Source organism: Triticum aestivum, chromosome 4D (genome assembly GCF_018294505.1).
Source record: "Triticum aestivum cultivar Chinese Spring chromosome 4D, IWGSC CS RefSeq v2.1, whole genome shotgun sequence".
NCBI classification, from domain to species: Eukaryota; Viridiplantae; Streptophyta; class Magnoliopsida; order Poales; family Poaceae; genus Triticum; species Triticum aestivum.
The window spans coordinates 377,792,211-377,804,474 of record NC_057805.1 but is presented as its reverse complement, the minus strand read 5'-3'; the positions used below and the strand labels follow the sequence as shown (position 1 = coordinate 377,804,474).

The 12,264-nt window shown below is 48.7% G+C and overlaps 2 protein-coding genes across 2 annotated transcripts; one reads left to right on the top strand and one right to left on the bottom strand.

Annotated features, from left to right (window-relative positions):
* Window positions 1–1,424: 1,424 nt before the first annotated feature.
* Window positions 1,425–4,917, top strand: LOC123098020 (protein FAR1-RELATED SEQUENCE 6). The gene has a single exon (XM_044519890.1). It carries the CDS (start codon window positions 1,710–1,712, stop codon window positions 4,725–4,727), a length of 3,018 nt encoding a protein of 1,005 aa, XP_044375825.1. The 5' UTR covers window positions 1,425–1,709; the 3' UTR covers window positions 4,728–4,917.
* A 1,609-nt stretch (window positions 4,918–6,526) lies between these two features.
* Window positions 6,527–12,258, bottom strand: LOC123098019 (beta-galactosidase 6). The gene is made up of 17 exons (XM_044519889.1): window positions 11,510–12,258; window positions 11,309–11,404; window positions 10,836–10,948; window positions 10,667–10,733; window positions 10,335–10,571; window positions 10,038–10,232; window positions 9,852–9,939; window positions 9,635–9,753; window positions 9,273–9,434; window positions 8,965–9,182; window positions 8,758–8,864; window positions 8,518–8,627; window positions 8,270–8,377; window positions 8,024–8,131; window positions 7,687–7,898; window positions 7,020–7,356; window positions 6,527–6,929 (listed from the first exon to the last, which is right to left on the bottom strand). Exons 1-17 carry the CDS (start codon window positions 11,684–11,686, stop codon window positions 6,822–6,824), a joined length of 2,562 nt encoding a protein of 853 aa, XP_044375824.1. The 5' UTR covers window positions 11,687–12,258; the 3' UTR covers window positions 6,527–6,821.
* Window positions 12,259–12,264: the final 6 nt, after the last annotated feature.

Sequence of the window (12,264 nt, the reverse complement as noted above, 5' to 3'; positions counted from 1 at the left end):
TCTTTCGTCTAATCCAGTTTCCATACTCGATCTTTCGTCTAATCCAGTTTTCCATACTCGTACCAAGCACATTGAAGTTGACTATAACTTCATGAGGGAACGTGCTGCACAGAAGCTTCTTCATATCAAGTTTATTTCTTCCAAAGATCAACTTGCTGTCATCTTCACGAAGTCACTTCCACAACCTCAGTTTGAAGGTTGTAGGCGCAATCTTAACTTGCTCTGTACTTCAGGCCACAGTTAAGATTGCGGGAGTGTGTTAGACAATACTATTACGTAGCTTCTGTATATAGTATGTAATCTTGTACTTGTACGCTTGACGTACGTCTATATATATGAGATAGCCACACCCGTATTGGGTGTCGAGCAGTTTCCCAAGCACTTGCGATTTTACACATCATCGATTTCACGTCCACCGACGACAGACAGCTTGCAGACTCCGACAAGTAGTAGTAGGGCATGAGAGGCGGCATGGTCTCGAGTCCCAAGTGAGCGAGTCTGTCACCCATCTTCTACTCTTCCTCGCCGACGACCGCAACTTCACTTCACGGGTCTTGCTCCCGTGAGGATGTGGTCGCTGGAAGGGAACAACAAGGAGTTGGACGACGGGCGCCGCCGTGTGCTGGGTTTAGATTCGGTTCCTTTTTTAATAAAAAATTCCTGAAACATAATGAATGTGCTTTGGTTTGTGTAAAAATAATCCAGTTTGCATGTAATTTGTCTGGTTTGTTGAAATCCGCCTTGCAATGTATGTGGCTACAGTTGGATGGCTGACCTCCATATCAGTGTCCGCGGACTGGTACCCGGTGCGATGGTCAGCATACATAAAAGGAGAGCTAAGGGCATGTACAATGGTGGCATATGAATACAGATGCCCCATGACAAAAATAATGTGAAGCATCTATGTTGATTTTTTTCTTCCCAATGCAAACTACTACTGGTGGGCCATATCAAAGAACAAAAAGTGACTCCCGCTACACATGCATCCCTATTCTTTATTTTAACTTTTTCAACTTTATGCATTGGATTACACTTTTTCTCTTCAAGCACCCGCCTCCTGGAGAGGATCACGCTTCCCCATTCGAACCTACTTCTCATGTTATACGATCCTACTCACTCCGTTCCAAATTACTCGTCGCAGAAATGGATGTATCTAGAACTAAAATACATCTAGATACATTCATACTTGCGACTAGTAATTCGGAACGGAGGAAGTACATGACATGTGAGGCATCACCCTGAAACTATGCATTATACATGGCCTAAGGCCGGGGCCATATGTCAGCCTTCTCCACCCGTCGACCCACGATATCGCGGATCCGCCACGTCCCCAGCCTTCTCTCCGGAGTCCAGATGCAAATCCGTAAGCACACCCAGAAAACTATCCTCTCCTCCTTCCGTACTCATCTCTCTCTACTTTCTCCGCCCCCAGAAGCAACTCAGACCCGCCCTTCCCCCCAATTTCCCTTCTCTTCCCCGGCGACGTCCCCAAGCCCACCAACTCCGGCCAGATCGACGCCCCCCTCGAGCTCCTCCACCCCCCACGGTGCCCCCGCCCCCCTCCCGGTACCCCCGTACAGTTGCCCGCCCCGAACCCTAGCCATTTCGCACCGCGAGGTATCCGCCCCCCTGTACCTCTAGTGTTAATACTTTTGGTTTTGGGGAGGCGTCGCCACTGGCTGTGGGGTGGGTAAATACTCGGGCCACCCATGGAGGAGGGTTCTGAGCGGCCCCCTCACCCACGCGCCACCCGGGCGCAAAACCCTAGCTGTGAGGAGGAGGAGGCCGCGGCGGCCGCCGGGCGGGTCAAAGACGAGATTGCTGACGATCTCAACGCCGACCCCGCGGAGGACGAGGATGAGGAGGAGGTGGTGGTGGAGGAGGGCGAGGACGAGGTGCTCGTCGCCTCCGACGACGATGACGGGGCGGCGGACGGCGCCGGAGGGGACGACGACTTCGTGCCGCGCACGCTGGAGGAAGCTCTCGTGCCGCGGGTGGGCACGGTGTTCGACTCCGTCGACGAGGCGTTTTCGCTCTACAAGGCATACGCCTTCCGCATGGGATTCCACGCCGTGCGCCGCACCTGCCACAACTACGAGGGGATTCGCTACCGCTCCACCTTCAGCTGCACTCAAGCTGGCAAGTCCCGGGAAGGGGCGGCCCCGTCGGAAGATTCAGGCGCCCGCTACCCACTCCGCAACAAGCGTGGGGCAGCCACCCCAGAGAAGCGGGCTCGGCGTACCACCGCCGAGAAGACTGGATGCAAGGCGATGCTGATCATCCGTGACAAGCGGGTGAACGATAGGTGGAAGGTGGAGTTCGTCGACTTGGAGCATAACCACCCTTGCACACCGGATATGGTGAGGTTTTTAAAAGCCTACAGGGAGATGCCAGAGTCAGCCAAGAAGAAGGCCAAGATTACTGTTGAGATGGATGAGATGGTGGAGAAGTCATTGAGTGAGATTGCTGAGACCAGGAAGTTTCCGACTCGCCCCAAGCGGAGTGTCAGTGGTGGAGCTGCTGCTGGTGGGTTGAGGTTTAATAGAACCGACAGTTTTGTGCAGCGCTTCGGGGACGAAGATCTCATTGCAGTCAAGAAGTTCATCGAAATGATGCAGGAAAAGAAACCAAACTTCATTCATAGCTGGGATCTTGATCAGGAAAGTCGCATGAAGAATTTTTTCTGGACAGATTTGAGGTCTCAGGCCCAGTACCGCTACTTTGGTGATGTCATTTCACTTGATGTAATGTACTTGCAGCACTCTCGTGCTAGCCTCCCTTTGGCCACACTCCTTGGGGTGAATAACCATGGCCACCTTGTGCTACTTGGTTGTGGTCTGCTCTCCAAAGACAGTAAAGAGAACTATGTCTGGTTGTTGAAGAGGTGGCTGGGCTGTATGAATGGCAAGCCACCAGAGGCGATTACAACTTGTTATTCAGATGTTGTAGCAGAGGCTGTGTCTGAGGTCTTGCCAGATGCAAGGCACCGCTTCTGCTTTTGGCATATCTTGAAGAAGCTCCAAGAAAACGTGGGACGCACACATGAGAAAGAGGCAATTTCTTTGAGATTCAAGGAGGTTGTTTATGACACAGTCACACTTACTGACTTTGAAAAGGAGTGGGAGGCCATGGTTGAGCATTATAAGCTCAAAGATAATGAATGGTTCTCTGCACTGTACAGCTGCCGGAAGCAGTGGGCTCCTGGTTATGTCAATCATTCGTTTTGGGCTGGCACATCTGCTATCAGGAAGGTTGAAAAACCAGATCCATACTTTGATGGTGTTGTGACAAGTAAAACCACATTGCCAGTTTTCCTTGAGCAATATGAGACTACCCTCAGAGGGAAGCTGGAAAGGGAAGCATACGATGATTTGCGCTCCTATTATTCTAGGCTCACTTTGCTGTCAGGATTACCATTTGAGGAGCAACTTCTGGAGCTGTATACAGTACCCATGTTTCAGGCATTCCAAGACGAGATCAAGCAATTAATGCATGTTATTTGTAAAGAGGTAGACAGGAGCGGGAATTCAATTACCTACATGGTCAGCGAGTTAATACAGGGCAAGAAGGTTGACTATACGGTTGTCTACAACAATTCTGACAAGGATGTTTGGTGCATTTGTCGCTCTTTTCCATCACGGGGCATTCTTTGCAGCCATGCTCTGTCTGTTCTGAAGCAAGAGAATGTGTTGATGCTGCCATCAAAGTACATCCTCAGCCGCTGGAGGAAGGACTTCAGAATTATTCACGCGTCTGCAAGCTCGAACTCTGTGGCATTGCAGAGAGATTTGAGCATTTTTGATGATCTGTACGTGCGTGGCCATGAATATTTAGAAGATGTTATCGATATTGGGGCTAGAGAACCTGAGTTGAAGGAGTTTGTGCTGTCTGCCATGAAAGAAGCGAAGGGCAAACTAGTAAGGCCTGGCCAGACCCAGCAAGGTGATCAGCGGGTTGATGTAAATATGGCAGTAACTGGTCAGGTATCCGCTGATAGAAGAGTTGATGTGAACATGGCATCAAACACCACATCCATCATTCACAGGGACAGAAGGGTTGAGGCAAACATGCCAGTAAACACAAGAGCCCTGGTTCATGAGGATAACATGGCATCCAACACGACATCCCTGATCCATGGGGACAGAAGAGCCGATATGGAAATGCAAACACCCCACCTTATCCACAGAGAGGGAAGAGTTGACATGAACATGACAGCCCCTCACTTGATGCAGAGGGAGAGAAGAGTAGACGTGAATATGACGTCCCCTCACCTGATCCATGGGGACAGAAGAGTCGATATGAACCTGGGGTCGCCACATTTCATACACAGCGACAGAAGAGTTGATATGAACCTGACATCCCCTCATCTGATACATGGGGACAGGAGAGTTGATATGAACATGGCGTCACCACACCTGATACATGGAGACAGAAGAGTTGATATGAACATGACGTCCCCTCACATGATACACGGTGACACGAGAGTGGATATGAACATGGTATCCACTTCTCAGGATGATGCGATGCACACTTTTGATTTGGTGAACGTCAACCTGGAGAGTTCTTTGCCAATGGCTGCAACAGATTTCATGCAAATGCATCCACACCCACCAGTTTACCATCCCAAACAACTCCTCAATATGAGAGATCAGGTGATGGACTCAAACAAGAGATCCAATGTGGAAACCAATACTTATTTCATCGGAGGTGGAATGCATGTGGGGTAGTTTAACTGTCTACTGCTGTAACATTTGTTTAGAAAAGGAGACGACCTTCTTGTATGTCAATATGTATGTTCTTAGTTCAGGCAGTACCACTAATCAACTAGTTTGTACTAATTGCAGATCAAACATTGATTGTTGGTAGCTATCCTGTAACATTTTTTCCCTGTTTGGCAGTTGCAGTTAGCTACTTGAATGGCATTGTTCTCTGCATGTTGTTGATAGATAGTAATAATCCTTTCCATCTGGTAATTGCAAGTGCGATGCCTCTAGTTTCGCAGATTAGATGATGTTTGTTCTGGTTTGAGCTGTCGATAGCACTGTATTGCCTTGTGCTTTCCATTTATTTGTGCTAGCAGCTTATCCAGGCATAAAATTTAAGATTAAAGTCTAGTACTCCCTCTGTTAACTAACATGGGACGTTTTAGATGTTAAGTTTCTAAAACGTCCTATGCTAGTTTACAGAGGGAGTAGTTATTATGATTACAACTTCGTGGCTTACTCGCAAGCTATGTTGCAGTTTAACTGCTTTGGCTCTTTTTTTGGCTGTAGTGCATCTGCTGGGAAGCAATTGGTTGGATATCATGGAAATATTTTGCTCTGTTGTTTGAGAAGGTGGCAGCTTGTTATATTTCAGGGTTAAGGTAGAGATCTTTTATACTCCCTCCGTCCGGAAATACTTGTCATCAAAATGGATAAAAGAGGATGTATCTAGACGTATTTTAGTTCTAGAGACATCCTTTTTATCAATTTTGATGACAAGTATTTTCGGACGGAGGGAGTAGATAGAATAAGCTTCACGTCCTCACGTCCAGTGCACAGCATTTCTTCAAGCTGGTTCCCTGTTCTACACGAGCACTTAGTTAATATTTGCCTTCTGCTGCGATGCAGCACCTGATGCATATTGGCATGCTAAGTTTGATCTTCGCATTTCATAGGAAATCTATGTGAGCCAAGCTTGTGGTATTCGCTTTGTTTGATTCGAACTGCCTATAATTGCTTGGAAACGTCTCAAAATTGTGTTTAAGGAGGCATTTTGGAGAGTCATCTTAAAATCATCTCTAGCCTGGATGCAGCTTTGGAGATGTTTTTCAGAGAAGCCTCATATTGGTAGAGATTCTGAGGCGATTCTCCTAATTGATTGAGGGATTTCTCAAAAATCGCCTCCATATCGATTGATGTTTTGAGGTGAACCTCACCGCCTCTGGCATGCAGGGTATGTTCAAACTTCATCTCTTCTATGTTCTGTTTTTTTTTTTTGAAGAAAGGCAAAAGCTTTGCCTTTTCATTGATTAAGCAGGGAAAAAACAGGGAGAGTCCCAGTCGTTACATCACAGAAGGGAGAGAAATCTCCACGTCTGAAATCGCCCAGATTGGCCAAAACCAAACAAGGCCAACATCAAAGCATCCGGACCTGAACCTGAACAAGAATATCATTGCCATTCGTTCTGTTCTACATCACAAGTCGTTTTTAAGGGTTGATGAAGCAAAGTGCTGCAAGAAAAAACCATATGCCACAACTTTATAGCATCATCCTGATACATATCAACATTAGAAGTCTTTCGGATTTTCAGAACTTCAGCAAGGTGCACTCTTCAGCTGTTTCAATCTAAAGTGTTTGCAGAACAACTGGACAAAATCAGAGTATCGCAAAATTTTCGACACAGATTAGCTAGTACTCCCTCCGTCCGGAATGAGTTGACGCTCAAACGGATGTTGCATCCGTTTGAGCGTTAATTAATTCCGGGCGGAGGAAGTAGTATCTAGTGTTTCAGGTGTAGATGTTAACCTCTCGTCTTGAGAGATTTACTTCAACAGACAATGCGTGCTTTTTCCATTTGACTTATCTCTATTGCGAAAGAATACATTGTAGGAATGTGTAGAATTGTTCTACTAACAAGTAGCACAACCCATTCTAAGTAGACAATTTACTAGCTTCCATGGCTCTAATAGATTTTGGAATATTTTATTCCATCCGACTAGCATTTCTGGAACAATTATTGTTTCTTGCCTGTTTGTCTACAAAGAGGAGGAATCTGGTTTCACCCCCTCAATCTGCTTTTACTTCCTACTAATAACATTTATCAAACATGCCATGACTCATGAGCATGCAGCTTCGACCACAAGGCTTTTTGTGACTCCTCTGCATGGATCTCCGAAGTTCTTTGCTGACACCGGCACACTGCAACTGCTCACCCCAACGCATGCCTGGAGAGTTCCCGCAGCATTGTCAGTATCATGAAGATAAACTCTACAAAAAGACATAGCAAGTGCGGAAGTGGAACAGATTGGAGTTACCTCCTGAGCGACTGCCAGAGCCTGAGAGCTGCTGCATTCGCCATGGCTGTAGCTCCCACAGGTGCCACTCGGTGTCCCGAAGCTTGCAAACTTGATACTGCTGATGACCTGACCTTCTTTGGGGCATTCCAGACGAAGTGCTGGCCCAGACCTCTGTAATTTCTGCTGGGGAGAGATCCAGCTATCGATTTGGTCGGGATGATCCTCAGACACGTGTGCGCATACGCTTTCTGTCTGTTTTGTCGTGAAGGATATCTTGCTTGGGTCACCACCAAACTGCTCGAAAAGGACTATATCATTGCTGCCTGGTTGGAGAAACGAACGGGGCACATGATACCTGTTTAACAAGGTAAGAAATTGAATTAGTCATTCCATTGTAGCAGTTCATATGTTTTTTGTACGAAAAGGAAAAGCCTATATTGTTGTGGTCATAAATTCAATGCTGAGACCATCTGGCCTTCATTTGTAAGTACCAACGAGTGACCAGTATAGCATTACTTTGGTCTCAGTAAAAGCTAAATGCCATGGAACACCCAAATAATACATTTAACTGAAAGGGTACGTAAACCATTTTAGTACGAGCCTATGACAACATATAGAACATTAGAATGTGCTCTGCCTGTAGGTAGCGAAAGATGGTATGAATTTTCATGGAGTGGATTCTTACAAAATCTGCGATGGCTGTCCACATTTCTTCTGGCATTTGCTTGCGCTGTAAGGTCCTCTGTAGTTGCATGAATTAACACAGCCACTTTGTGGAGCAATATTTGTTGGCCAGTACCGACCAATGCTCTGCCCGTTCACCCACGCCTCACCTTTCCCCATTCCTGTGAAGTCTATGGCAACAGGATCATCGCCTGCAGGAGTTGTAAATTTGCTCTGCATTTTGAGCATTGTAGTTAGAGCATTGATTCCCAAGATAAAATAAATAAATCGTAATGGCTCTACAGCACTACACTTATTCAAATGCTACCATAGTTTCATGGTTGGAGGATCATACTGACCTTGTACCAGGTCAAAGGGTTATTGGTTGGGTAAGAGTTATCTGATACCCATTCTGGAGAGGCCTCTGAAGGATTATACAGGTGCAAGTCTTCTCCTCTGAGTCCAATCTGGAGTGACCAAATATTTTGATAAGGAAAAAGGCAACAATACTGTTACTATACGCTATGGTTTACCCGTACTGATTAAGGGATTCGAAAACAACATTTGCCAATAATTGCTCAACACAGATTACTGGGTGTACACACCTGGTATGTCCAATCCGCAGAAGATAGATCAAGCGTACCCTTCGGTCCAGTCAGCTTTACTGGACCGGTAATTCCAGCACCAACTAGGTCAAAGAATGCACCATAGTTCTGAAGCCACAGTAGAGTTAAGGAAGTACAATGTTAGTAACTTGGTATTAGATGTGGTTTTTCATTTTTGAATACAACACATCTTTAAATATCTAAGTACAGATGGACAGCAAAATAGAGTAGAGTGGAGAATGACTCACCGTCAGACCAACTGTCGCACTCAGAAGATCTATTTTATTCTTTCCAGGTACAAGTGTAACTGGTGTTGTCAATGAGATCAGGGAGCTCGTAGCACTACCCTTACTGCTACCTGGTAAGATTTCAATACTAATACATTTCAGTACACAAATGCACCTTACAAATGAAAGACGAATGTTGATAATTAACATGACAATCCAAGTTTCATCTGAATGAGTTTGCATTTTCTTCTCACACATTACCTGCAAACTTGCCATTGACGAAGACCTGAAGAACATGCCCAAGTGAGTTGACAAGCAGATTGGACTGACTACCATTCAGATACGGTTCATCACCCGCCACGATGATGCTGCACAAAGTAGAAACCAGTCAGCAAAACCTGTCACTGCCAGCTTGTTGATTAGACGATTACCATGTGCACAAGTACAGCTACGAGTGCAATCCTGTACCTTGTTGAGTACCACAGGAAATCGCTGGCGTCCGCGGTGGTGTTTATCTGCTCCATCAGCCCAGGCTTTGTCATGGCATTCTCCTTTGTGATACCAACAGGCTCAACGGCGTAGCTCCAGGTAGAAGAAGCGAGTTCTGCTTCGACGGACGAGCCGTCAGATGCTTGAGTGCTGAACCCCAGGTTTCTCATCTGTGTAGATGCTACCTGAGAGTTGATCTGCGAAGAGTAGTGACCGTAATCAGATCCAAGGCCAAGATTGGTTCCAGAAACACGGCTTCTTTGTCTTGAGCAAGGCAATGCACATACCTGGGCAGTGTTCAGCACCACATTCTTGCAGTCAGGAAGGATGCTGACGGACCACGCAGGGAGTTTATACGCCTTGCCGTTGAAGGTGACAGTCTTGTCAGACTGATTGTCTATATTCGCGAGGAATGCCGCACACAATGAACCGGCCTTGTATACGTGTGCCTGAAGCAAGAAGAAAATGCAGATATCATCATCATCATCATTAAGCATAATCTATAAAGGTACATACATTATCATTCCTGAACAAGATTTGCTCCGCTGATTGATTTGTCTTTCTTTTCTCGTTATAAAACGAAAGTTGCTTTGATCTGTCTCTTTTTTCGTTAAACAAAAGTTGCTTTTGTGAAAAGCGGATCGCGTACCTCAGCATTTTGACCAAGGGACATGTATGATGGATCAGTTGCTATGAGTGCAGGCTCGCACATCTTTATCGCCTTATGGACATCCCTCAAGTGGCCCCACTTTGGCTGCCTCACTAGCCCTGAATCACACATTGAGAGAAGGGCAAATGTATTGTTCAGAAACTGAAAGAGAGTCGAGACATGAGCAGCTCAAGAAGGAAAGAAGACGGGCACTCACCGTACTCGTCGATGGGGGCGTCGTAGTCGTAGCTCGTGGAGATGAACGGCCCTCCCGAGCTGCGGCCGAAGTTGGTCCCGCCGTGGTACTGCCGACACAGTAAAGAAAGACCCGGCCAGAGTTAGGCACGCACGCTGAACGCAAGCTACAGGAGCAGAGGACAATCAGCAGCAGCGTAGGACGTACCATGTAGTAGTTCTGCAGGGTGCCACCGCGCTGGTAGAAGCGCGCGACGGCGAAGGCGAGGTCCTCGGTGGGGCGGTAGGGCACGGCGCCACCGAAGGAGAGGAACCAGCCGCTCCAGTTCTCCGTCCACAGCTTGGGCCTGCTGGACAGGCTCGGCGTGAACTGGTCGCAGTAGAACCCGTTGCACGTGTTGATCTGCATTTTTTTTTCTTCTCCAGTTCAGTCACGTCGCCGTCGCTAGCTAGCAATGACCCAGGCAGGGCAGGGCGCGGCGGGCCGACGATGAGATGAGCTTACCAGGGGCGCCGGCGTGTCGGCCTGCTGGCACATGACCCAGGGCACGCCGGTGTCGAGCGCGACGGCCATCCCGGCGGCCCAGCGGATGTACGACTTCCCGGGCGCGCCGTAGGACGCGTCGATGTTGCCGTACTCGTTCTCGATCTGCGACAGGATGATGGGCCCGCCCTGCGACGCGTACAGCCCCGCGCCCTTCATCGTCGCCACCACCTTCTCCGTGAACCGCTGCATCTCCGTCTGCACCCACACAAATCATTTCGCCATTCACTCATCGATCGATCAAGCTGCATTGCATTTGCGCAATGATCTCTTTTAATTATGTCGCCGCGTACCTTGAAAGGCTCGTTGTCGGTGCGGAACTTGATCCCCGGGATGAAGTGCAGCCATAGCGGGAAGCCTCTGCACACAATCAACAGCACACACGGTTAGGCTCGATCGGACTACTGAAACGGGGATCGGACAGGGGGAAATGCTGCAGAGTGAGAGGGGTATCAGTCAGACCCGTAGTTCCACTCGGCGCAGACGTAGGGGCCGATCCTGAGGTGCACGTAGAGCCCGGCGTCGGCGGCGGCCTTGACGAACCTCACCAGGTCATTCCTGCCCTCGAAGTCGTACTGTCACGTTGCAGCTCGTAACCGTCAGAGTTTTGGGGACTTGATTTTGCAAAGGCATCGAGACAATGTGAACTTTGAAGAGAAAATATATTTTAGACATAATGGCACTAGTTCGAAGGAAGCTCATGATAGATAGTGTACGATCGGTAAGTAAAGAGCTTGGGAGTGAGTGGGAAGAATAAAGCATAGGGTGAAGGGGAAGCAAGCACCGCCCTTTCACACATGACGACCAGCTGGAAGAGATGAATGAGAAAAGCAAAAACGAAACGAAACTAGTATGACACTAGAGAAAATAGCACAGCAGCAAGAGAGAGCGAGGTTGATGGCCTTGGCCTGGCCGGTATGGAGTGGAGAACGTGCCTGTCCCCGGACGGGCTCGTGGACGTCCCAGAAGACGTACGTCTCCACCATGTCCAGGCCGCCGTCCTTGGCCTTCTGCATCAGCCCCGGCCACATCTGCAATCAATCGCTAGCTAGCGTTCAGCTCAGAGATGAGAGTAGGGAGGACACACAGACGAGAAAGAAAACAAGCGAAACAGAGCAGGAAAGAGCGGGACGTACGTCGGGGGTGCTCCGCGGGTAGTGGATGGAGCCGGAGACGAGCACGCGGCGCACGCCGTCGATGACCAGCGCGCGGTGGTCGTACGTCACGTTGGTCGCCACCGACGTCCCCGCCAGGCAGAGCAGCGCGAGCAGCAGGGCCACCACCGCGCTCGGCAGCCTGCCGACGGCCGCCATTGCTTGCGGCTCTCCCGAGAAGAAACAACGACAACAACTGCACCTTGTTTGCGGGATGATGGCGTTCGGTGTACCAGCCGAGCTAGCGCGGTGGTAGTGGAGTGAGGGCGGCGAGCAGCAGCTAGAGGAGGAGATGGAGTTGCTCGGTGGGGGGCGGTGAGAGAAAAGAAAAAGGAGAGGGGAGCTCGGTGCCTCGGTGTGTGGCTTGGCTTCCCGGGCGAAATGGGATTTAACGGAGCAGAGCAGAGCACACGCACAAACTCTACTGGTGGTTTAATATACGCCCCAGGGCCGGGCGCGCACAAACGAAATGCACCTCGCTTTCTCGCTTTGTTTGTTTCTTGTGGATGCGGTGGTGGTGGTGCCGTGCCCCTCCCCCTCCTCCTCCCACCGCGATTAAAAAGGCTTTTGCGCGCTCGCGGCAGGCAATGGGGTGGGTGTCGTCGTGTCTGTGTTCTCTCTCGTGGATCTTCCTCCCTTGCTCCAATCGTGCGTTTTGCTGCTACTTGCAAGCAACGGCAACAATGGAGACCTGTGCGTGTGAACTGAAGTGCGATCGCGATGGAAACGAGATTGAA